The 25,613-nt window shown below is 33.4% G+C and overlaps 1 protein-coding gene across 5 annotated transcripts in view; it reads left to right on the forward strand.

Annotated features, from left to right (window-relative positions):
- Cdh8 (cadherin 8) overlaps nt 1–25,613 on the forward strand; it is a 393,789-nt gene that overhangs the window by 305,510 nt on the left and 62,666 nt on the right. For all 5 annotated transcript variants that reach the window (XM_042277242.2, XM_076571612.1, XM_042277243.2 and 2 more), the window contains exons 9-10: nt 5,238–5,359; nt 18,717–18,834. In XM_042277242.2, the coding sequence (XP_042133176.1) occupies nt 5,238–5,359; nt 18,717–18,834 (240 nt within the window). The remainder of the gene's footprint in view (nt 1–5,237; nt 5,360–18,716; nt 18,835–25,613) is intronic.

The raw sequence follows: 25,613 nt of genomic DNA on the forward strand, positions 1-25,613 counted from the left end.
GAGTCAGCATGCCTGGCTGTATCCTAGAACACATGGATTTCTGCCTCTGGAATGCTAGGATTAAAGGCCTGTGCTACCACTGCCTATCCCTTATGTTTAATATTGTTGCTGCTCTGTCTCTGACCCCAGATAAGTTTATTTGCATGCACAATATTTGGGGGAACACAATACCACACTTCTCATCATATAGAAAGGCGAGGATGTTTATTTCAGTCAATGCCTGCAAACACAGCAGCTAACTGAGCCATTAGACACAGATTTCCAAGAAAGTGAGTTAAGCACTTGGCAAGATTCCATCACCTTTGATTATAAAAACATGAAATTGATGGTCAGTTTATGAGGTTATGTGACAGAGAGAGGATAGAAAGTCAGGAGGCATTAAATGATAGATCTGCAGAAATTGTTTAGAAAAGGTACTATTTCAGCCTTTGCATTTACACTTCATCTTTTAAAAGTAGTCTGATTTTCATGGCCACTGGAGATGGTCTTTCCCTTCCAGACCTTTTTGTCCCATCACTTGTGTTTATAAAATGAATCTTTAATGAATGTTAATCAAGTTTCTAATTATAATATCTTTATATTTAATGCTTATGTATTAGATGAAAGGCAAACATTTTGGGGGCCAGTCACAAAGGACATGAATAATTTCCTCAGAAGCATATCTAATTAATTTTATTACTCTATAATATCTTTAAAATTTGAGATCTTATCAATTCATTAATTTAGATAAAAGTGAGTCTTTAGTACTTAAGTGTGAAATTTGTGCTGAAAATCCTCAGTTGTAATTTAAATCATGTGCAATCATCTAGAAGGTATAAAGGTAATATTTGAGGGATATTTAGGGGCTGTGAATTAATCATAACTTGGTTGTTGATTTTATTTACTTTTTTAGTTTTGAGGCGGTTTTATAATCATTTTAAATAATAAATTACAATATAGAAAACATTCCATATATAATAGATTATATATAAAACTTCCTCATTTGTCATCAACTTACCTATTCTTAGGTCCTACTATAAATCAGGGCATGGCAGAATGAACTCTGGGCTTTTTTTTCATATCCTTCATACTCTAAACAAGAAAGAAAACCTACATTTTTTAAAACAAGACTAATAGTAGATGATTGTTTAAAAAAATTAAAAGGTTCATCCCTAAGTAAGTAACTTATAGGACTAGAAAATTGTAAATAAGCCATCATACTTTGAACCTTTTGGTTGTCAGTGACTTGCCTTAGTATGGGGAAATATACTATATCGAAGAAATAAACAGAGCAATTAAGAATAAATAAATGAATATTCAAATATATTAACAAAATTCTCATAAAAGGACTACAGTATTTTTTAAATGTCTTAAAGGAATAATGTTTCAAATTTTGAAGAATGGATTCAAAGTACATACAATTAAATTAATTTCAATTCACTGCTTTCTATGATAGAAATGGAATATATAGCCGGGCGGTGGTGGCGCACGCCTTTAATCCCAGCACTCGGGAGGCAGAGGCAGGCGGATCTCTGTGAGTTCGAGGCCAGCCTGGACTACCAAGTGAGTCCCAGGAAAGGCGCAAAGCTACACAGAGAAACCCTGTCTTGAAAAACCAAAAAAAAAAAAAAAAAAAAAAAGAAATGGAATATATATATATATATATATATTTATATATATATATGTATATATATATATATATCAATCACTCTAAGTCATTCCAAATATTCTAGCTTTCAGGAAGAGAAAAATTATTGGATCAAATGGCGAATTAAAAGAAAAAGTTAGGCCCCAGCCTAAGATCCTGCCACTATTACATCAGTAATAAAGTTCTTTCCAGTTGTTATGACTTTAGAATATAGGATGAGATCATTCCAATTTACTTCCCTATGCCTTAAATCTAATCATAAGTGTTCATACTCCAGTACTATTAGAGAAATTTAGGAGTTGACATAGTCGATCACATCTTGTGAGTTCAATAGGAAGACACAAGATGATATGGTGACAATAATGGTTACTGTAGACTTCAAAACATTTTCTACAGAAGGTAATGTTTCCTATGGGCTTAGAGAGAAATTATGACATAAGAGAAAGAGGATATTTTATAAAAATACAGGTGAAGGCATGGATCAAAAGCTATTCAGACTGTATGAACTCTGCAAAATTATCTTAAGAAGAGTATGTAGTAAATAAGGAAACAAAAAGACAAAAGCAAATCTGTTACAAAATTCAGATCCTTACCTTAAGCTCCATATCCCTGCCATATGAAAGAATGTCTCCTTGCTTCAAGCCATTGGCATTGCTTCATTGGAATAACACCTCTATCTCTTTAGGAGAGGGGTGGCTTTAACTCATTCTTAGAAGGAAAAATGATTCATTAAAGAAAAAAGGATAATGGCATCAGTAGTTGAAACTGTATTTAGTTACACTGAAATGCTATTGTTTTCTACATGATAGTTGAGGCTACCATCTGTGTCTACTGCATTAATGTCACTTTTTAATGCAGTAAAAACAGTTTATCTTTTCCTTTACTTCATTAAGGAAAAATACTAAATAAAGAGAAAAATCCTGATGCAGCTTAGTAGTAGAGATCCTAGCCCATTTGTACAAGATCTTTGTTCCTATCACACACACACACACACACACACACACACACACACACACACAGAGAGAGAGAGAGAGAGAGAGAGAGAGAGAGAGAGAGAGAGAGAGAGAATTGAAAATGTAGACCATGCATTAAATTACCATTTTTAAGTACTAAGAAGTCTCTATATATGTATTTGCATATAAAATGTGTGCATGCAACATCAAAGGGCAAACAGCAACTACCAACTACCATAGTGATAGATTTGGACTTATCAAACATTTTCAGTGAGCCTAACTCAATATCTTATCATGCTGCTCATTGCAAATGATCTAGACACTGTTTAAAGAGCAGATTTTCCTGATACTTTCTATGCTCTACCGTAACAGACTTGCTAATGACTATTTGATACAAGCAATTTATTTACTCTTTGAAGATCACTTAGTAATGTTATCACTAGATTGAATACAAAAATATTAAATAGACATTCCCCGTGATTATTTATATCCAAAAGAATTGTGTTAGGAAATAAAATGATTTAGTAATATAAAAATAAATGAACAACTAACAGTAATTTGCTGTTAAAATACACGAAATTAAAAAAAAAGATAGTGAGGTTAAATTGTACAACTACTCAGGGAGAGTTGGAGATTGCAAGTACAATTTTGAAAATAGTGGTTATGGAATTCATTAGATAGATTCAGTGTGATATGTGGATTCAATCTCCAAACATTGCTCAAATTCAAGATAAACAAAACAAGTGTGTAAACATTTGAGGACTTGGTAGTGAGTAGGTCCCTGAAAATAATATATGGCCCCCAAATTTTGAAATAAAATTGGTTCATATTGAAAGACCAAAACTGAATAAATTTTAATATTATTACCATGTAAACTATTTTCTCTAAACAACCAAATATATACAATAATGATAGTACTGAAAATTACAAAATGCACAGGCTAGAATGTACCTAAATACATGGCAGGTACTTATGTGATAACCTTTATTTCTTCCACTATAAAATTTACAATAATTTCATCAATAAAATGTTAAACTCTGGAGTTTCAATTTCCCTGGGGAGAAAAATGACTCAAAACAGCTGTGAAGGAGGCAAAGTTACGGCTTGAAGCTTTGTTTGCTGCAAACACCATTCTTTTTACATTGCACCAACTCATGGTCAGGGTGGAAAGCGATGTAAGCCTTTAAGAACACAATCATTTTGAATTTCAAGTGTAACCTTTGCAGAGTTTTGTTGACTAGACAAAATTTGAAATGTCAGTTTCTTGTCTTAGAGACATGTGTTATACTGTTTTTAGAATTTGCATTCCATTAAAACTAGAGAGCCACAAGCTTCCTCTATAGGAGGAGAAAGGATTAATTCATTAGATAATAAACAGCAAAGTGAAAAGGGTAAAACTTGGAAGATATTTGATGTCATTTTCTTGATTTGCAGGAAGTCGCATCCCATTACTTTCATGAGAGTAATTCCATGGGGTCAATGTCAGATACCCATCATCAAATCAATTTTGAATGTTAGGTAATGCTTCCACAATTAGTTGAATCCAAATAAAACGTGCTTTAGAAGTCACGTTTATAAATAAAAATAATAATGAATATTTAAAGGTTTTAGAGATTTTTTTCTTAATCAATTGTCAAAAAGAGAAGTTTGATATTAAATGTAATCCTATTTGTTCATATTGAAAGCCAAACATGTTTTTCTCATTGTTTGCTTATAAATATTCAGTATCACAGTGATACAAATAAACAATTCGCTCTCTCCATTACATTCTGTATAATTTACAACAGATCAAAGATTATAACATGGTACTGTCAGAGTCAAATTGCATTGCATTTATTACTCATACAAAAAGTCATTACCTAACCCAGTAATACACTTAAGAAGCAACTAGATTTTGTGTGTGTATGTGTATGTTTGTGTGTGTTTGTTCAGATACATATATACATAATTACTTTATATTTAGTTTAAAAACCTAAGAATTATAGGTTATATATTAGGTTCTTTACTATAGGAACTGACCAAGAAATATTAGAAGACTATAATCTTAATTATATGAATGTTTTCCTGAAAATGTCACTACTATAATAACCCAGTCTTCTGGCCTTATCCAAAAATATGCTAAGATTGATTTTTAATGAAACACAAAGTTTAAAAAAATATATGATTGTTTATCTCACATTTTATCTTTTTCATGGTTGTTGAGAACTTTTCAACACGTGATTTAATTCTGCACTTTTACTGGCTTCTTACGCTTAATCTTAACAGATGCATGCTTAGAAAATGAGTAAGAGCTCAGAATGGACACTTTTCTCCCCTTAGTGAACAGATAAATCTTTGTTAGATACATTGATTTTCCTTTATATAGTGGCTTTTATCAATAAACTTCATAAACACAATCTCTCTTAGCTTATTTACATATGGTCCTTTGTGGGGTAAGCTCTAGAAAATGGTGTTTAGAATATTAATTTGTGGCCTCCTTTTTATTTTTAAAGTAGTGAAGCACTTGCTGTTCTTTCTCAACACTTTTACGTCAGACTCTATAATCATTACATGGAAAAACAACCTAGTGAAGGGAGGTGGAAATAGAGAGAGGGAAGTTGAGTTACAAGTTCAAAGGAAACACCCTGAATGCTGATGCTGTTTTTTCCTTCCCATAGGAAACCACAGCCAGATATCCCGAGTGCCCGTTGCTATTAAAGTGCTGGATGTCAATGACAACGCCCCTGAATTCGCAGCCGAATATGAGGCATTTTTATGTGAAAATGGAAAACCCGGCCAAGTAAATATCTCCATGTTGTTAATGCTGAATATGTTTGTATACAACTGTCTCGTATTTAATTAACCTGCAACATCGAGTGCATTTGCATTGGTTTGATCTACAAAGTCACAGGCATGAAACTCATCCAAATGGGAACAGAAGGGGATATTTGTCTTTCTCAGATATTAATTCTCTTCCTGCTTATGACCAAATTGGCTCATAAAAGTGGAATGATCTGCTCTCCTATGAACCCAAAGCCAAATCATTGTCTTAAAATTCATCAGATATGGGTCATGTCTGGAGATTACTTTACTGTGCAAGAGCTTGAATCAATCTCCAAATGACAAGAATCTAGTAAATAGCTCATGAGAGGCATGCATTTTTGTTTTATATTTAAAAGAGTAACTCTTAAATGTTAACCCCAGAAAACCAAGGAAATTTTAGGTAATGTTTTTTAAAACTGTACACATATGTGTAATTTTAGGTAAACATAAGATAGATAACAATTTTTAGAAATGCTCATAAGACATATACAGTTGTAATGATGAGACACATTTTGCATAGACAGAGAGAGATAATGAAGACAGGAAGATGAAGGGCAGCAAATAAAAGTGTAAGGCAACATAAACAGAAAGATACAAAAGATGAAAAGGCAGAAAAGCAAAAAAGAAAGGAGGGAATGAGGGAGGGAAGAAAGATGAGAGGGAGGGAGGGGAGGAGGGTGGGTAGAGGGTATAATTAAAGAACAAAATCTACAGAAATCACTATACTCTGAATGTCAAAATGGAACTAGCCTATGTAAAGTATTACTAAGCCACAAATGTAATAGATTTATTTTAACCAGGTGATGAAGTACTGTATGTTTAAGAAATTTATCATTTTTCAACTTCCTAATTTATTTCTGGATGGTGACATTTTAATTTAAATAAACAGCAGCTGACAGCATGACACTGGAGTTGTTAATCCAACTATTCTTGTACCTCATGTGGGTGTTAGGAATTAAACTTACTATTTGCCAAGAAGCTTACCTGACAAGAGTCATATTTTTTTTTATCCTAAAGAAAAGAATAGGACTGTAGGTAGCACTCTAGCTCTATTCTCTTATTTGATATTATAAAGGGATGAAGGGTAACCTACCCATAAAACAGTGGGCAAATCCTTCTAGACTATTCTTGCTTATCTAAGTGCTGAAGTTCCCACTCACCCTCAGTCTACCAAAAAGCAAAGCAAAACAAAAGAAAACAAACAAACAAAATGAAACACACACTTCACACACAGCAAATCTGTAGTTCTCATAATAAAATGCATCATCTTTAAGTAACTATGCATTGTGTTTTTATCAAAACATTCAACCTTAACAGTTTTTTATTTTTACAGTCCAAAATTTGCCTTATTTCTTAATTTCATGACACAGAATTGTCAAGTATAAATCATACTTTTCCAGCATCTTCCACTTATGATACTTATTAGCAGAATAAATCACTGTGTGTGTGTGTGTATGTGTGTGTATGTGTACATGTGTGCAAATGCCTGCATGAGCATATATCAATGATATTATTTAGCCTGGATTAATAGGCAAAGAGAGATTGATCAAAATGTGGCAGGTCAAGTTCAAGGATATGGTTGTTACATGGACCAGAAAATTGAGGATAACACAGTCACCACAGATATAAGCTAGGCATTTATACATCATACAGAATCTATAAAATGCACTAGAATTTAAGTAGAATTTCATTGCTCATGCAGAACTCATCACACAAGTTCAGAGTCAATGGAATTGACACTTCACACATTGGCCTCAATAGTGATATCGACAGGAATGCTGCTTGGATCTCTAGGAATCTGGAGTTTGACCCTGTGGAATTTGACTGTTTATAAGAATTTAATGATGTTTTTCTGCAGTTCTTCTTTATCTTCAAAAAAAAAAAAAGAATAAAAAGCAAATGGAATGTTTCCTCACCTCTTCAATGCAACATCAAAATAAAAAAGTTGATTCTTTGTTTTATGAGTTTTGCAAATCACCATGAATGGTTTATTCTGTGAACAAATGTGTTTACTGTGTATGTGCCACCACACTGTGTCCCCTAATGAATGTGGTTTCAGCTTGCTTACTGGAGTTTTACTTCCACGAAGTTATCAACCATTGTTTTGCATTGGTTTGGATCATAGATATGACTGGGTGAGGCATCTACTACTGTTCACACAACTCCCTTGTCCTCTCTGAAAACTTTGTGTGAGCTAGAATTCTTGTAGGACTCTTTATATCATTTCTGTCTGTTGATGATTGAATATCTAATTCTTATATTTTATCTTATTCCTACACTTTCCCATTTTTTACTTGTTACTAAACTATACAGTGTGCACTTAAAAAGTTTGAAATACATGTATTTCTTTTTCTTTTCCTTCCTTATTTTTTTAGATGATGCCTCAATACATAGCACAGGATGGCTCTGTACTCAGAATGTCACTGATACTGTTTTCATACTATTAATCCATTCTGTCTCAATCACCCCAATTTTGGGGTTATAAGCACATACTCTCATATCCAGCTAGAATGTGTGTTTAGTCATCTCTCATAATATCACACAAATGGCTAACTCACTTTGGAATTACAATGTTCATCCTCAGTGATCATAATATAATGAAAAATAAATATTTTAAAAAGAAGTATCACTCACTACATTGATTGTTAAAAAGAGAAGTATCATTCACTACGTTGATAGTTATCTAATAATATCAGTAATAAATTTCTGTTAGAAAATAATCACAGAAAGGTACAGGTGATATTCCAATGACTCATGTACCTGGAATGTACACATTTAAGGATAAATACATAGAGAAACAGCTTCCTCAGAACTTTTGCACATGGAGTAATTTAATAATACTCTAGGGCTACGTAATAATACTCCAGTTACCCAGTGTAAATGGTGTGGGTTGGAAGGGCATATGCAAAACAATTTAAAGTACCTCACAAAAATGGAGTCTAGTGTAAATAGAGACAGGGAATCTACTGTAGCATATTTGTTTCAACAGTATTTGATTTCTCTACACACAACCAGAATCTAAAAGAAAGCAAAGAGAGAGGACCCTTTACTGTGCCTGAATAATCAGCTCCACTTCATAAGGCATCTTATTAAAAGAGGTATAACTATACTTTGAAAGGAGCATAATGAATCACACCTGTTTCTATGACCTTTTTAAAATTATGAAGCAGAAGGTAGATTTGATAAAACTGATTCCCTTGAGAGAGCAGCGACAACTGTCATAGAGAGGCAGGAGTCATTGTCTGTCACAGAAAATCAACCCAAATCCTTTTGTTTTAAAATACTTTTTAATGGTCCGGCTAAATAACTAAATGCAAATGCAATATTTTGGGTCACTATTTATTCTCTTTAAATACCATATATAAAATATATAGGTAACTTATCTTATACCACATGATATCAAGTGGTATATATCTGCAGAATTTGAGTCCTAGTCTGATTTTGATCATCTACCAAATGATTGGTGCGCAGTTAAATGGGATGCATAGAAAAGATCTCTTCACCTAAGCCTGGATAAAACTGGGAATGTGAACTGCATTTAAAAAAATATGTCTGATAGTTCCTACTTCTTATTGAGAGGGTGTTTATTGTTAGAAAGTGATCAGTGAGCATCAATTATATCCCAGGACTTTGCTAAGCATGAGAAATTCAGTGTCATACAGTATCTAAGCATCAGACTTTTATCACCATAGAATTTTCTTTCTGCTACATGCGCATTTAATTTAGAATTTACAGATTTTCAAGAAATTCTTTCAAACACCCAGCACAGAAAGAAGCTAAATGGACCCAAAGAGATAACAATGCATCAAGAAAATTCCTCAGATCCTAAGATAAGTTCCACAGGGACAGAAAACTTTTGGCAAAGAGTCAGCCAGAGTCTATCTGAAGAGACTGGGGATCCGGCTGGGCGGGTTGGGGAACAGGTGACAAATGGACAGAGACCATTGTGTTCTTTAGGTGTGTGTGACAATTCTACGTTCAGAATCAAGCATGGGAAAGCAACTTAGAGCAGCAGTCACACTGGGCCAGAGTCTCCAGAACACTGTTCTCTATCTTATTTCCTGGTCTGGATTTTCCCATAATTTTATTTCAAATACCAATATCTTGCTTAATATATATATATATATATATATATATATATATATATATATATATATACATACACATATATATATGTATATATATATATAAAGCAAGATATTGTGTATATATATAGTAATCTGATATATATAGTAATCTGATATATATATAGTAATCTGTTATATATATAGTAATCTGATATATATATATATATATATATATATATATATATATATATATATATATATAATGGTAATATCAGCCTACTCCCAAAAGCTCCTCAGCCCAGGGACTCAACAATTACTCATTTTTGGTGTGAGTCTAGGTGCTCTGTTTTGTATTTGAAATACTTAAACCACAGGTTGTTTAAACTTTTTATTCCTTCATGAAACAGTTTACCTTGTCTGTATAAATGAACGTAATAGATTATAATTTGAGTTCCACCAACATTTATACTAACAGAGACCTGCCTTTTAGAAACAAGCCATTAGGTATGGTTTATAAAACAACAAAACAAAACCAAAAGATCTAAGCTTAAATTTTTCATCTATCTCTGGAAATATTTTAGCCAGTTAGCATTTATTAAAGAATTATAACAGCTCACCAAAACATTATCACCCACACTTCTGTATGATATGTAGCATAGTTACTATATAAAGGATAATAACAATATCTTAGAATTATGTTTTAAGTTGATTTGATTCAGCAATAAGACATACTTCAAAAGTTAATTTATCAGATATTATTATAGAAATGTTTGCTTTACTCTCAGACAGTGTACATGCTAACCTCTTTGAATGAAAATTGTTCATTTGTGTATTGAACAATATTAATTATGAAACTGTGATGTACCAGCATTGTAACATCAATTGGGAAAACAGAATGAAAGGGTAGAAGCTTTCTCATGAAGGCTAATGAGGAACACATTGTAAACACAATAAAGTGGGTGAAATCTTATTATTCAAAATTCTTCAGTTAGAAGGAAACAAAAATTAAAGCAGGTAACAGAGGAAAGCAACAATATTGCAAGAATCTAAAGTATTGTCAGATAACTGCTTTTGTTTTATATTTTATATTTGTTGTAATTTAAAGTGAAACTAGAAAATGAGAAAAGACAAGGCATGAAGGGAGCAGGGCGGGGGGGGGGGAGGCTTATAACCATCAACTTAAGACAGTGTAGAATCCACAGCAATATCTCCGCTTGAAAACTGAGGACGTCTGTGGGTGATCATATTTTCTACAGTGTCATGTCTGAGTAGAATTTGTACCAATACTTGTGAGTGCAAACACATCTTTAAAAGGGAAGAGCCTGTAGGAGTCTGTAACTACCGACCACGCTTACAAATTGGTGCTTCTGCCTCAGGTGTTGACAATGGAGACAGAAGCAACTGAAGCTTTATGCTGTAGGTGGGACATGAGACATAGGAACATTTAACATATCATAAAAATTATTGGTTGAGGAATTTGACATTTGCAACCACTACAAAACTATGGAAGCGAAGGCTGAAGAAGATTACAGCGTTTTGTCTTCTTCATTTTGGTTTGAGACAGTCTCAAAAGTCTAACCTGACTGAACTGGAATAGCATACTGGAGACAGGATGGCCTGGAACTCCCTGAATTCCACCTGCCTGTGTTGGGATTGAAGGCATGTGCCACCACACGCTGAGTAAAGGTTTCATGATGCTACAGAAGTGTTTCAAACTCAGTTCCTGAAGGTGCCAAAGCCTTTGCAATTTCTAGAGTCTCCTTGTACTTTCCAAAGAAGAAAAATTTTAAAATGTCGTGAGTATGTAAAAGAACTGTTAGAAACCTAGCCATGAGAACAATAAGATTCTGAATAAAAATGAGAAACACAATCAAACTGGAAAACATATATCAACTCCTGAGAAAAATACTATACTTTACTCAAAAGCACTCCATGAAACCTTGGACAAAAAGGAAGAATGCCTCATAAGAAAAGTAGAGATAATTATCCTTTAACAAACACAGGAAAGGATGAATCTGTAACTTTGTTCATTTGTTTTTTAGTTTCTGAGACTTTTCTAAGAAATATAAAGCAACAAAATAAAACGAGGGTGTTTTGTACCACCCGTGAAGCGTGAAGCAGTTGTTATGGGGATTTAATTTCAACATTTCCATCAGAAGTCCTCTTTCCTGATCTATCTGCATACACAAGTAGGAAGCAGGGCTGATTTAAACTAGAGGAAATTGATGACCTCAACAGAGTACATGAATTACTATTTTTCACTTGACTTTGGGTAGAATAAAAATGGTTAGTTAATAGGATCCATAAAACTGTATATGGAGAAACTGTATGCAGCAGTTAATTGAGTTGTTAATAGGAATATGGCTTGCAGAGCACAATTTTGAGAATATACAGTTGTAAAATATGATGCAAGAATAATACAAATGTCAGTCATATTTAAGACACACCCATATTGTGACACAGAGTTAAGGAATGGGAGTTAATTTAAAGTCTCATATCTTAGGGAACACTAGGCAGGTAGGTATTACTATATCCATAAACATACACACATATGGTTTTTAGCTTCGAGCAGAGCTTCCCGTAGCCTATGTCGGCCTGGAACTCGTTATGTAGCCATAGGTAGTCTTTCACTGCTGCTTTTCCCGCCTTTGCCTCTCAGGTGCATAAATACGTATTTAAAAGTTCAACTCATTTTTGTAATTAAATAACAATAGGGGTAGAACATCTCCAATTTAAAAATCGAAGTTATAAACTTTTCCAATTCATGTACTTTTGTGCTCCTTGTATAGAAATTTTTACAACTGACCTTAAATGAAAGGTTACCGTGAAAACACAGTCAAAAGTGTAGCTTATGGGAGAGTATGTGCTTGGCTTGGAGAAGCCTCTGGGTTTAGTCCCCAAAACTACATGCAAAGGAAAGTATGTTAGAAAAGAGATACATTAAAATTATCTTCAAATGACATATATAGGTATTAATGAAACAGAAATGAATTTCATTTATAAACCAGAGTCCCATCCTTTAGATGTCTCATTATAAATATGTATAAATTCCACATTTTGTAAAAACACCTTAAATTTAAAATTTTACATCATTTTAGATAAAGGGATAAAGAATCATCTGTGTGTATTTAAAAAGTGTCAAAGCCTAAAAAGCAAAATATGTATTATTAGAATTATACCTGTTATGTTTTTTGATGGTCCCCATGGGGCTGAGATTGATAATCATGAGAGACAAATTAGTAGTCTTTGTAGATGTAAAGTTCATTCTTGCTCTATAGTTTATAAACCTATTAATTACTCAGTAAAATTTAGGATAAGGTGAAAGTCGGTGAGCACAGGTACATGTTTATTTTGTGTGTTTTTCTAAAATATGGGGGAGAAGCCTGGTTTTGAAGAAATTAATACTAACTCTAAATACTAACAGGACTTAAGATTAGGCTTTGTATTAAGGACATAAATTAGGTGCAAACTAAAACCAGGGGTATTAAAAAGATGGAGAAATTAATGGTCACAGTTCTATAGCCTTCAAGTCATATGATGCAACACCTTTCTGTAGAGGAGAAGAAGATCCTTCCATATTTCTAATCAGAAGTTGGAGATGATAGTATTTCTAAAAGTAGGATTCTGAAGACAACTTGTGCTTTAGCATAATAATCTGTGAGGTGAGATGGGTTGTGTGTGTGTGTGTGTGTGTGTGTGTGTGGTTTTATTTGTGTGTTTGTGTGTGTGTTACTAAATAAGATTGAGAACCAAAGTTCTAAAACATTTACTTAAGAACATTTTGTTTAATTACATTTTCCTTGTATTTATGAAGGTTCATGAATTTCCAGAAGGGTTTTGTATGGTATTTTGGCCCTGTAATTCATTTCTGACTATAAAATACCTATCATTTCTATTAAGTTCGAGGCCAGCTTGGTCTCCAAAGCAAGTTCCAGGAAAGGCACAAAGCTACACAGAGAAACCCTGTCTCAAAAAACCAAAAAACAAAGAAATAAAGAAAGAAAAAAAAAGATATATATAAAATTAATGATTGAAGGCAGCTACCTGTAAGTCATTACCTTTTAAGAATAAATGATAGGACCCAGTTCAGCTTTGGAATTAATGTTTGCCAGCACACGCAGTCATTGGCAGGTAAACTATATTCCAATAAGTTGAGTATGGGAAAGAAACAGAGTGGAAAAAGGGTTTATGATGTCAAACCTAAAAACACAACTCGAGTTTACATGTAAATAAAAGCTAACCATTTCAGGATTCATAAAGCTTTATAGTAGATGGAGTGGTTTGATTTGAATATTGATTATTTCCAGGGACATAAAAAACATATGATACATGTTCAGTCAGCAAAAGAACACAGGGAACAAAAGAGATAGCAAAACCCCAACATATGTAAACATGCAACTTAGGAAACACCAACTATATATTTTTATGTCTGTTCAGTGTCAATAAAAATGACTAAGGTGTGGTCAAACATGTGATGAAGGGTTAGGTGTTTCAGAGTCGATTTATGAGGGCCTAAATCCTTCATATTTATTTAAAAGACATGGAAATTCCTCATCCCCTTCCTGATGTCCTTCCTGTAGTTCTCCTTTTATGCTGTTTGTTCTGAAGAGGCATCTGGCATGTTGGAGGCAAAGGGTGTTTCCATCTTTAAAAATGACATAGGAAGTCACTGTGAATAAGGCAGCAAAGAAAATCCAGACTAAGACTGGATGGCTAAACAAATTAGCCTACACATTCTGTCAATATCTTTTAAACAGACATAAACTGTGATTACACCTGGGTCCTTTTTCTAGTTTTTGTTATCATTGGGTCATTTTGTACATTTCTTTGGGCATGTTTCCTTTTATATCTGTAGTTCTTCATTTTTTTTAGTAAATCAAATTATTTTAACTTTATTTTCATGAAAAAATATTTTCAGAAAAATCTCTCTTCCTTTACATCACCTTCTAATTAAGTCACTGAGGAGAAGTTGAAAAAGTAACAAGATTTTTTTTCTGAGTGATAGTGTGCTTCTTTTGCCTCACTGGTCATCATTATACAGCATTCTTAGAGAATGTACACATATACAAATACACACACACACACACCATATATATATATATATATATATATATATATATATATATATATATATATATATATATACTTTTGCATTTCTGAGTCCTTGAAGAATATTTCAAAAGTTGTAACACATTAGGACTTTCTCACCTTGTCTCCAGGTAGAGCTATGATTATCAATGATAATTTGATTGTGATTTCTACCCTTCAGAATCAGGAGGGAACCATGATAGTATTGAAAGCAAAGACATGAGCAATGGAATACATGGTTCACTTTCCAATCTCCAACATGTTGGAAATATAAACTGAACTTTACTGAAATGCATATCTGAAAAATGTGGAAGTGGGTGAACCTTGGGTGAACCTTGCATACTGGTGAGAAGAATGTAGCCAGTCTTTAACAAGACATGTTAAGGATGAGACACGTAATGTTTTTGATGTACTAGTGAGCCCCTAAGGTTTACTTCTTACGGTATTATGAGGATTAACAAGAATAGAAAAAGAGTTCCAATCATCACATATTTATTTATCTATCCATTGATTTGCATATCTAATACATATTAAGTAATTGCTTGCTACTGCTTGCCGGACACGTTACAATAGCACAGACAGGGAAGACTCGCACAGGGTGTCATGTTCGGAGACTAAGAACAAATGAACGAGTCGGAACTACAAAAACTCTGTGGTAGTGTTCTAATTGATCACATGATACTCATGTTAGCAGATGTGATCTTCAAAAATCTGGAGGAGGTGGGAATGGGGGGTGGGCTGGGGGAAGGGGAGGGGGCCAGGAAGGGGGAGAACAAGGGAATCTGTGGCTGTTATGTAGAACTGAATAGTATTGTAAAATAAAATAAAAAAATGTAAAATTATAGAAAATAAAATTTAATAAGAACTAAAAGTATCCCATACAGATTTAGAAACATGGATAAAGTAACATTTTATTAGAATCAAAATCATGTTGTGATACATATTATTGAGTTTTTCTTTTTGGTTTCTTTCTTAAAAGATTCTTCGATGAGTTTCAAGAAATACAATGTCTGTACACTTCAGAATTCAGGCAGGGCCTTGAAATGCATTTCCTTAATAATACCCTAAGCAGTCTTTGGTTTCTTTTTTTTTTTTTTATAGAGGAGCAAAAGTTGTTTTCAGTCTTCATTTCAACTGAATAAATTTCATGATAAGTTATTAAGCCTTAGGTACCTTAGTTGCATAGATAAATTCATAGATAGAAGGGAAGATATCTAAACTGAAAATTAGGTAGAAATTCTTCATGTGTAATTTCTCTGGACATTTTTATAAATGTCCATGCAAGAGATTTTTAATTATTTTAAATATCAATAGAGGTCACAGAGCCTCACAGTAGGAACTCTGAGATTTCTGTTTGCCATCTCTGTACTTGCCTCTGTAACAAGACTCTCTAGGGCTTCACTCCCTTGAAAACATCTGCACTTCTTTTTAGTCCACTGACTAAACTAAGTGTATTCAGATGTTATTACATCATTGAAAAATTCAGCCTTCTTAATATGGATATCTTAATGAATTTTAATGGTACAACGTCCTTCAAATGATCTACCAGCATCAACATTTAGATAAAATGCAAAGGCAATCGTGATCTGTATTAAAATAAAATGAAGCATCAAATATAGTTTAACCCAAAATGTTAACTGCAACCTGTTTATGGGATATTTGGAAAGTCAATTATTCACCATTTTAATCATGTTCTTCCCAACATCTCATGAACTTAGCATGGCTTGACCCTTACAATAAACCCTTTCTGCCCTGGTGATTAAAACCGATGAGCACCACATTTTTTTGTTATGTATTCAAAACGATTTTCGGACTTGAACCTGTAACAGCATCACATTGGTTGTGGAACTTGCATATTGTTATGCCTTGCCCTGATACTTTCTGGTTTGTGAGTTTGGGTGTAAGAAACAGAAATTACATGTCTAATGAGTCCTAGTTAACATAAATGATGGAGAAAGCATTCTTTATTTCCAGTATGATGTTCAGATAAAAGTTCTGAGGTGTGGTATGGTAAGTAGCTGTATCCCTTTACCACAGATAAAGTATGGATTGCTTGCATTTTTTTCATTATCGTGGATTCACTGATCAAATAACTTTGATGTTGTTTCATCAGTACATATGCACCTTTTCATATATTCATATCAGTATTATGAATATTAGTGCATTATCTAGGTATTCCACTAGAATGCACTTACTTGTGATCCCAAATTATAAGAAACTATCTCTTCAACTGTCCCACTCTTCGCATGCACTCACATACAAAATGAATGACTTTTCTAACAGTCTAACCTGGTAACAGAAGGTCTGTGTAGAGAGTTGGGTAAACACGGGAAGGAATGGCACAACTGACTCTCACAGAGTTGTTCTTAAGTAAAGGGTTCAGTTTATACTTTTTTCTTAAATAACTGTGTATTCACACTGCTCTAAGGAGTTGTGTGCATTAGACATCTTCTTACCTTGCCCTTTCATTCAGTTATTTTTGATTCTATGACGCCAGAGCTTTTCCACGCTCTTAAATACAAAAGCATATATACTATTGTTTAGCCACAATAAATTGTCATTCTTTCTTCTCAAATCTGGTTAGAGTTCGACAGCTTCCTTGTTTGAGTAACAATAGTTTTCTAAGAAACAAAGCATCATGTCACTAATCAGTAGCAATGCCCTTAATAAAAACGTTAATAATGGTCGTTTCATTGGACATTTCATGACAGCATTATTTAAATTTACAAAAATAATCAGAATTTACCCATGAGAAACCACTCTGTGTTTTAAGTATAAAAAGAAACTAAGTTTCAGAGTGTCTCAAATTACTCCCTTAGAGAAGAAACACTAAAACTATGACTTCAATGTGGAAAGTTTAATTTAAGAAACCTCTCTCCTAATGAATGACTGCCTCTGTGCTTAAGGGTAAGTTGCACTTGCAGCTACTTCATGCCATAGGAGGACTCAAACTGACTACAATTATAATAACTTATAGAATGTAACTAGATACATTTCTTAACAAATTTAAACATAATGTAAACATTAATTTTTCACTTCAATGCATTTCCCAATATATTGTATGGTACAATGCAAAGGCTCAAAAATACTGAAGTTCAAAGATTGTAGTTCTCACATTTGAACAAGTCATAAATCACAAGATAATGTCATGCACAAAATGATCTCTTTTCTTTTTATTGAAAACTTTAAAGTCCAATGGAACATTCATATTCAAATATGCACAATATATTTAGAGCCATCATCATATACACAACATTTTATTATTCTCATAGCATCTTCCTGTTGCTGCCACTTTTGCTGCCACAATTCAGTCAGATTGGACTCATATGATAATTTTAAGCAATAGAAACATAAGCCACATTTTTTTTTTACTATGTGAGCTCTTGTCCAATGTTTCACATTGAAGTAACAAATATCATGGAATCATAAATGAGAATTTAGATAATTCTCTGTCATCCTGGAAACAATGTGGCATTGTTAGTGTGGCTTTTGAAAATGAACCCAGTACCTTCAGGGTAGGATACCAAGAGTCTGTGTCTATATAAACAGTTCTCTGCTCAATAGCAACTCTTCTAATCTCTATCATCTATTTATCTCAGAATAAAATCCTAATCATTGTTTACATATATTATCCACGAGCTTGAAAAACCGCATTCATTATTGGAAGAGAACACGTAACTCCTCAAGAAGAAATCTTGTAGGGAGTTTTGTGTGAGGGAAACTCTTTCTGGCAGCCACACATAACTTGATGGGTAAAAAAATATTGTGAGGATTCAAGGTTTAAGTCTTCCCTCCAAGATCCTCCCCAAAGCCCACTCCAATCACTGTAACAGTTCCAAATCTCATTCTAGATGCCCGTAAATACTCAAATTGGAAAGAAACCTGTAATTGCCCAGTGGAATTTTCAAATACACTTAACTTTGCTATTTCAAGCCACAGACATCAAATGGAAACTAAGGTAATGCTCTTAATTTTCATCAACTTATCACAGCTGAGGTTTTAAAGTGATGGATTCTGCTCAAATCATTCTTGGCACAAACCATCCATGACAATTTAGAAAGCTGAAAATGAGTCTTTAGACCAAAGTACCAGACCACAAAAGGGATATGACTGGCCTATTACAAGCAATGGGAGCCCTCTGAAGTGATCAGAAATGCTGATGACAATTTTATGTTACAGGTCATTCAAACAGTAAGTGCCATGGACAAAGATGATCCCAAAAATGGACATTATTTCTTGTACAGTCTTCTTCCAGAAATGGTCAACAACCCAAATTTCACCATCAAGAAAAATGAAGGTAAATATGTTAGCTTTGTGAAATGGTGTAGGGTAGAAACTGGAATATGGCATGCAGTTTCTCAATGTAGATGGAAAATACAATTTAAATACTTTTGTTATGAATAGCTGAAAGTCATTTTATCAGCAACATAGCAACATAGTTATATAATTTCCTCTTCCTAATATGGAAATTACAAATTAAAAAATCCATTGATGAAAACTAGTGGTATCCCAGGGAATGTGTCAATCACCTCCTTCAGTGCTTCCAAGAACACTGAGATCCTGAGATATCTGTCACGGAATGAAATTGTTTGCACTTTGTTGTTGTGAACTTTTAATTGAATGTTTACTAAGTCTTTTGGGAAAGTCTGTTCTAATATTGCATGGATTGTTGGTACACAATAGAGGTATTTGTTTTAATCCTGTACTATCTTTAAATAGCAAATAGCTCACAAAAACCTTCTTGAAGGACATTTCTTATTGGTATTATTTGGGAAATAATACACTAATTTTATTTTTATGTCTCTGATTCACAGAGAATATTTAATCTATTTCATTATTTGTTGAGAGTCTTACTTATATGGCTAGAGTTTCTTTTACTATAGTTTATTGTAAAGTAAGGTTGTAGCTCAGTCTTCAAAAGTCCATTTCATGTATATATTGATATTTCCTCAGCTGCCATATTTTGGAAAAGGAATTTTGACTTTAATTGAGCTCTAATATATTCATCTTAGACTTCCATTATAATATTAGTATTCTCCAGGTCTGATTTCTGGTTTTCCTATAGGCATTTCTTTGCTTTCTAAATGCTCCTTACAGAATTTATATTCAATTAGTATAGGAAACTTTACTTCATGATAATAGTTTGGAATATTGCTATCTCAGTGTGAAGGAGGCTAATGGATTTTGAGAAAATTCTGTTCTGAAATAAGATATCATTTTATGGCTTAAGTGTACCATGGCTTTGCCTTTCACCACAATGCTACTTAGCTCTTGTTGAATGCTTTGATAAATGTAGATGCATCACAGAAAAGAAAGCAGGAAGGTCAATATACAGACATTACTCACCTAGCCGGCTTCCACTATCATAAACATTAAAATGTCGACATTTCAGTCTCTCTCCTTAAAGATGCAATACTTGCATGTTAGTCATACCAATCAGGAACTCTTATCCAAGAATATTATTTTTGTTCTCTTATGAAGACATGAAGGATTCATCTTTTATGGAAATCTTGTGTATATGCCTATGCTAAAAGCCCATTTATAAACACCAAACTGATCTGAGAATCTAGACTAATGTGGCCCCTGCTTATTTTGACCATGAGCTAATTGGTATCTAGATTATTTTTGTATAAAATACCCTACATTTAAAAAGTCCACATAAAGTAATAAGTTCTCATTCTTTATATTCAGAGAACTTATTTTTTTCTGCCCATTCCATAATTTAAAGACTTGCCTTTTTATAGCAGTGGCCTTGGAAGACACTGTACACAAGTGTTGGATGAATGAGAAGGTAAATTGCTGGATTCCAGATAAAGTCTAATTTTTGACTCTATTTAAAAGGACAATATTTCTGAAGGGAAAATGTCATCTAATAATGAACAGATTTCAACTGTTCTCTCTGAAATTTTGAAATAAGTGGAAAAAATAAAAAAAAAACAATAGAAATGCTGTGTTACACATTTCAATAACCTTTCAGAGAAGTATTTAAAGTTGCACAGATTGTGTATTTTGTTTTATAACTAAAAAAAATAGAAACCCAAATTTTGGCCTATCTCCTAGGTCTGAAAGGAAGACTGGGTGTTACAAAACAGCTCAGAATTAAAAAAAGGCATTCCGTGTACTACAATTGTTCATTTTAAATCATATATAGTCATTTGTTTTGCAAATTGTGACTACAAAATTTGTTTTTCTAAGGGGGAATATTTTTATTAAAGAGGAAAGAGCTGCTGTTCATATTTATGTCTGGAAAACACCATAAACTAGGACTGTCTTGTAGAATGTAAGGCATTTTTTCGCTGTGACTTTGGAATCAGGATCCAAGTATTCAACATCCCCTCATAGAATAAATCATGATGCTGAATGCCTTTAGAGTAGATATATAAAGTTTATACACAATTTGCCTTTGCCTAGATTGTAAATTCATGAACTGATTCATAGGCTACTATTGCTTTGCTGTATGGATACTTACTGTGACCAAGGATGAAAACAAGGTGTCTTGATAATAAATGAAAACAATTAAAATAATCAAAGAGTTTGCCAATTTTAAAAGGTTTGTATAGACTGATAGATATGTAGTAGATAGACACATAGATGGTGAAGGGAAGCTGGTACCCAGTTTGTAATTATTTTCAGTGTTAATGATGGGAGACTCTAAAGTTGATGGTGATATTTTTGTTATTGTTTACTGTGATATCTAATGTTGGAAGCATTGGATAATATCAAATACTCTAATTATATTTATAGCTATTAACCATTTATTTCCTTCTTAATCTGTACTTTTAATGATTAGGAATTGATGCTTTGCAACTGAGATAATCATGATTTATACATTTAAGACTGTGAGAATAAGCCGTTAAAAATTTTGCAATGTCCAATACATCAAATCAACACTTGATGGATGAATTACTCTCCCACTTCATGGAGACAGTTGAAAAGCTGTGCATTTTCTAAGGAACTTGCAGCCATGTCTTCCAACTCAAAATTATTGTGATCTTTCTTCTTAAGTAGATTGGTCCTCATGCAATTTTCACTTCACTAACTCATAATCAAAGACAAAATAAGATAGAAATGAGCTGTCTCTTTCAAACTACACAGTTGAATGACTTCACAAATAATTCTCCTTCTAAGTATATAGTAATAACATTTCTACCATAATAAGATGGCCATTTTCAATATGGAGGAAAGGAACATGGAAGGTCAAATATGAAGAGCCATTTATATTATGCACACCTAAAACTCAGAGCACCTTGAATCTTTTAATTTTATGGCATAGACAATATGGTAAAGTAATATTGGCTTCTTCATTTTATAATTGGGTGAATTTATAAACAAAGTGTTTTGCTGACCACATTTCATTATTGGTTTCAATTCTAACTGTGGAAATGGAAAATACCCAACAATTTAGTGCAAGAAGACAAGATAAATGAACCTTTTACAGATACTGAAATATCTTGCTTTCAGGAAATCTGAGCTCTGCAGAACCTGCTTTTCTCCAGCCTGAACACTGTAGGTAAAATAATTTTTGGACTGAAATTGCAGCATCACTGACTGCTGAGATGGGAACTCTTGTGGCTTGTATCAAAATATTGAACTGATTTAACATGTGAAAGTAGAATACTGTGAAGCTCCTTTCTTTAAGGAGAGCTCATTAAAGGAAATACACAGTGAACTTAAAATTAGTCTGTACTTAGTTAGGCTGGAGAAAAATCTAGTAAAAGAATCAGAATCTCAAATTAAGTAGTTTTCCCTCCCCTTGGAAACCTTTTAGTTACCATTAAATACTGCTAAAAGACATCAACTCAAGGACTGTCTTTGAATCTCAGTGAGGACCCATCAGAGGAGTATACATGAGGTAGTGGGGCCAAACACCAGTACTACAAAGAAAAACATAAATAAGAATCTCACTCTGAACAAATAAATTTGATAATGGAGATTGCATGAATGCTGAATAGAGCTTTTTAGTTAATATGTTTTCATTAGCTCAATATCTATAAAATATTTATTATTCAAATTAAATTATTATTCATGTCTTTTCTAAGGAATTCTAATTCAACTGATGGCCTACTTCAAGAATATATGTTTTATACATTTTATCCTATCAAAATATGCACTGTAAAATATTATTTCTATAGCTGAGTTACTGTGAATATCAGTTTTCTCATCTGTAATACCAGGGAAAAAGCACCTACCTTGCATGGACCTGTGCTATGATGATATATATAAACTCATATTGAGACATCCCAGAGGATGTGGAAAATCACTCATCAGTAAATAGGACATGATCTTTTTCTATATGAATATTATTTATTGACCATTTTTAACTTCTCTAGCATATCATTCCAACTAGGCCTCTTAAAAACTTTTTCTCCGTAAATTCTTTGCATATACAGAGCAGTAATTTTCAGTGACATCATCGACAAAGACACTTATACTCACTGAAATGCTTTGTAATCATTCTCCTTATATTCCTCGAGGTCTTAATTTAGAAAGACAAAAGACTTATAAAAGAAGAACAAGGAGAAGAAGGGAGAAGGTTCTGAGATTTAGTTGTGAGTAGAAAAAAAATTTCCTATATTTTTTTAATCTCTTTCACCAAACTGAAGCTCAGATTTCTTTCCACAGTGGTTACTCACTTTTCAAAGCATTGAATCACTTACTGTCCTAATGCTGAGTTGTGGGAACTCTGTATGAGACATTTTGCCTAGATTGTCAACATTTTTTGTTGTTGTTTGTTTGTTTGTTGTTGTTTTTTAACCTTTGATTTTTGTCAGCTAATTTCAAACTTTTATTTTCCCCAAATCAAAATTTGTGGCCTAAACCTACAACAGATTTTTATTCTGATCACAAGCCAGCCAGACTGAACATCTTCCCTCCCCTGGAACCATCAAGAAATCTTTTCTTCTATTCAGGATGAAGAAAGTTTCCTCTTTCTTCTGTAGTTAAGTGAGTTAAATGCCTCTAGGCTGAACTTGAACATTAGCTCTTTTGGTTGATGAACAGCTAGTGGATAAGTCATGAATGCTCTTTCAAACTAGCATAGGCCTCCTTAACTTCTTCCATCATTCTAGGATTATTTGACCTAAGAAAAGTCTATTATAAATTACATTTCTTTCCTCAAGTGTCCATTACTAGGGACACCATTCTTTAGCAATACCACACCTGTTGTTACTGCTTTTTCCAGGCAATGTATATATATATATATATATATATATATATATATATATATATATGCTGTGTGAATATGATAAGGGGTGTCTTTTCTTTATTCCACTATGTGGACACTGCACTCAATTTCTATAGTAAACATTCCCATAGCATACCTCCCTCCTGCCAAAAAAAAAAAAAACAAAAAACAAAAAAAAAAAACAAACCAAAAAACCAGCTGATATTTCCATATATTTTTCAACCATTGCTCATAAACATGGGACTTTCTTTTCAATCATAGAATGCATGACTCAGTTTTCACCAAGAAATCAAGGGGATCTCTAATATATAAAACAAGACTATGTATAATATTGAAAAGTCTTCTACTTTAGTAATGCATAATTTATTGTTTATTGTTATGCTTATCAGCAGCATGTTGCTGATAAAAAGCCATTTATGTTTTATAAATTTCAAATACAGACAAAATATAAGTTAAGAGATAAAAATAGATTTACTCTTTTATTCTAAATTATTTATGACTATACAATTGAATTCAGAAAATTGGGAGATTTTATTTACTTAACTTCACATTAGATTGTAGTTTCCATTTTTTTTTTAAAAAAAATCATAGGGTAAATATATCTTCAGAAACAAAGAATTTCCTTTGCAAATAGTGAAAAAAAATCTTAAAACCATTACTCTGTTCAGATATAAAAAATGCCCTTACTGTCTAGTTTTCAATGTGTGTTAAGGGAGATAATTTAGGTCAGACACTGATAACCATACATTTATGTGTATTATAAAGTTATTTCTATGCGTGCTCCTCTATCAATTTGCTAGCAATCATTTCCTGTTCTTATAGAACATTGTTGTTGTTGTTGTTTTCCTGGCTAATTTTTTTTTAATTTTCAATTTTCTTTTTCATTTTACATACCAGCCACAGCTCTCCCTTCTTCCCCTTCTGCTCCTCCCTCACCTCCCTCCACCTTAGACACCCATCCACTCCTCATAGGGGATAAGGCCTCTCTTGGGGAGTCAACAAGTCTGGCATACCAAGTTGAGGCAGGACAGAGCCCCTTCCCACTGTATCAAGGCTGAGCAAGATATCTCACCATAGGGAATGGGCTCCAAAGAGTCAGTTCATGTGCTCATGTACCTGGTATAAGTCTTGGTCCCATCGCCAGGGGCCCCCCACACAACTGTTACCCACATTCAGAGGGCCTAGTTTGGTCCCATGCAGGTTCCCCAACTGTCATTTCAGACTCTGAATTCTCACAAACTTGGTTCATCTGTCTCTGTGGGTTTCTCTATCATGATCTTGACTCCTCTTGCTCAAATAATCCCTCCTCCCTCACTTCAACTGAACTCCAGAAAGTCACCCCAGTGCTTGGCTGTGGATCTCTGCATCTACTTCTATCAGTTACTGGATGTAGGTTCTATGCTGACAATTAGGGTAGTCACTAATCTGATTACAGGGGAAGGCCAATTCAGGCACCCTCCCCACTACTGCTAGGAGTCACCCTTGTGGATTCCTGGAAATTTTCCTAGCATCAGGTTTCTCCCTAACTCCACAAAGTATCCTATATCAAGAACATTTCTTTAAATGAGAGCTTTGAAAAAAAAATACTAAACCATATGTGCACAATTACCTTAAAGTTATATTTTTTTTTAATTTTCAGGATACTAAAGCATAGACAATGTTGTTCTCTGAGACTTTTTATTTTCAATAGCTTTGAAAGAAAAATATAGGGGTCTGCTGAATATCAGCAGATGTGTATAGAACAACTTAGAGTTTTGTTTTGTGGCTGTTGTTTGCTTTAATCAGGCTTATTTGCACATTGCTACTGTTTATGTCATTGAAGAATAATGCTATTTACTGACTTATCATCAATTTCCAAGCTTAGGAATAGATCTTAGGAATCTGTGGGTATC

The sequence above is a fragment of the Peromyscus maniculatus genome, chromosome 5 (genome assembly GCF_049852395.1).
Source record: "Peromyscus maniculatus bairdii isolate BWxNUB_F1_BW_parent chromosome 5, HU_Pman_BW_mat_3.1, whole genome shotgun sequence".
NCBI classification, from domain to species: Eukaryota; Metazoa; Chordata; class Mammalia; order Rodentia; family Cricetidae; genus Peromyscus; species Peromyscus maniculatus.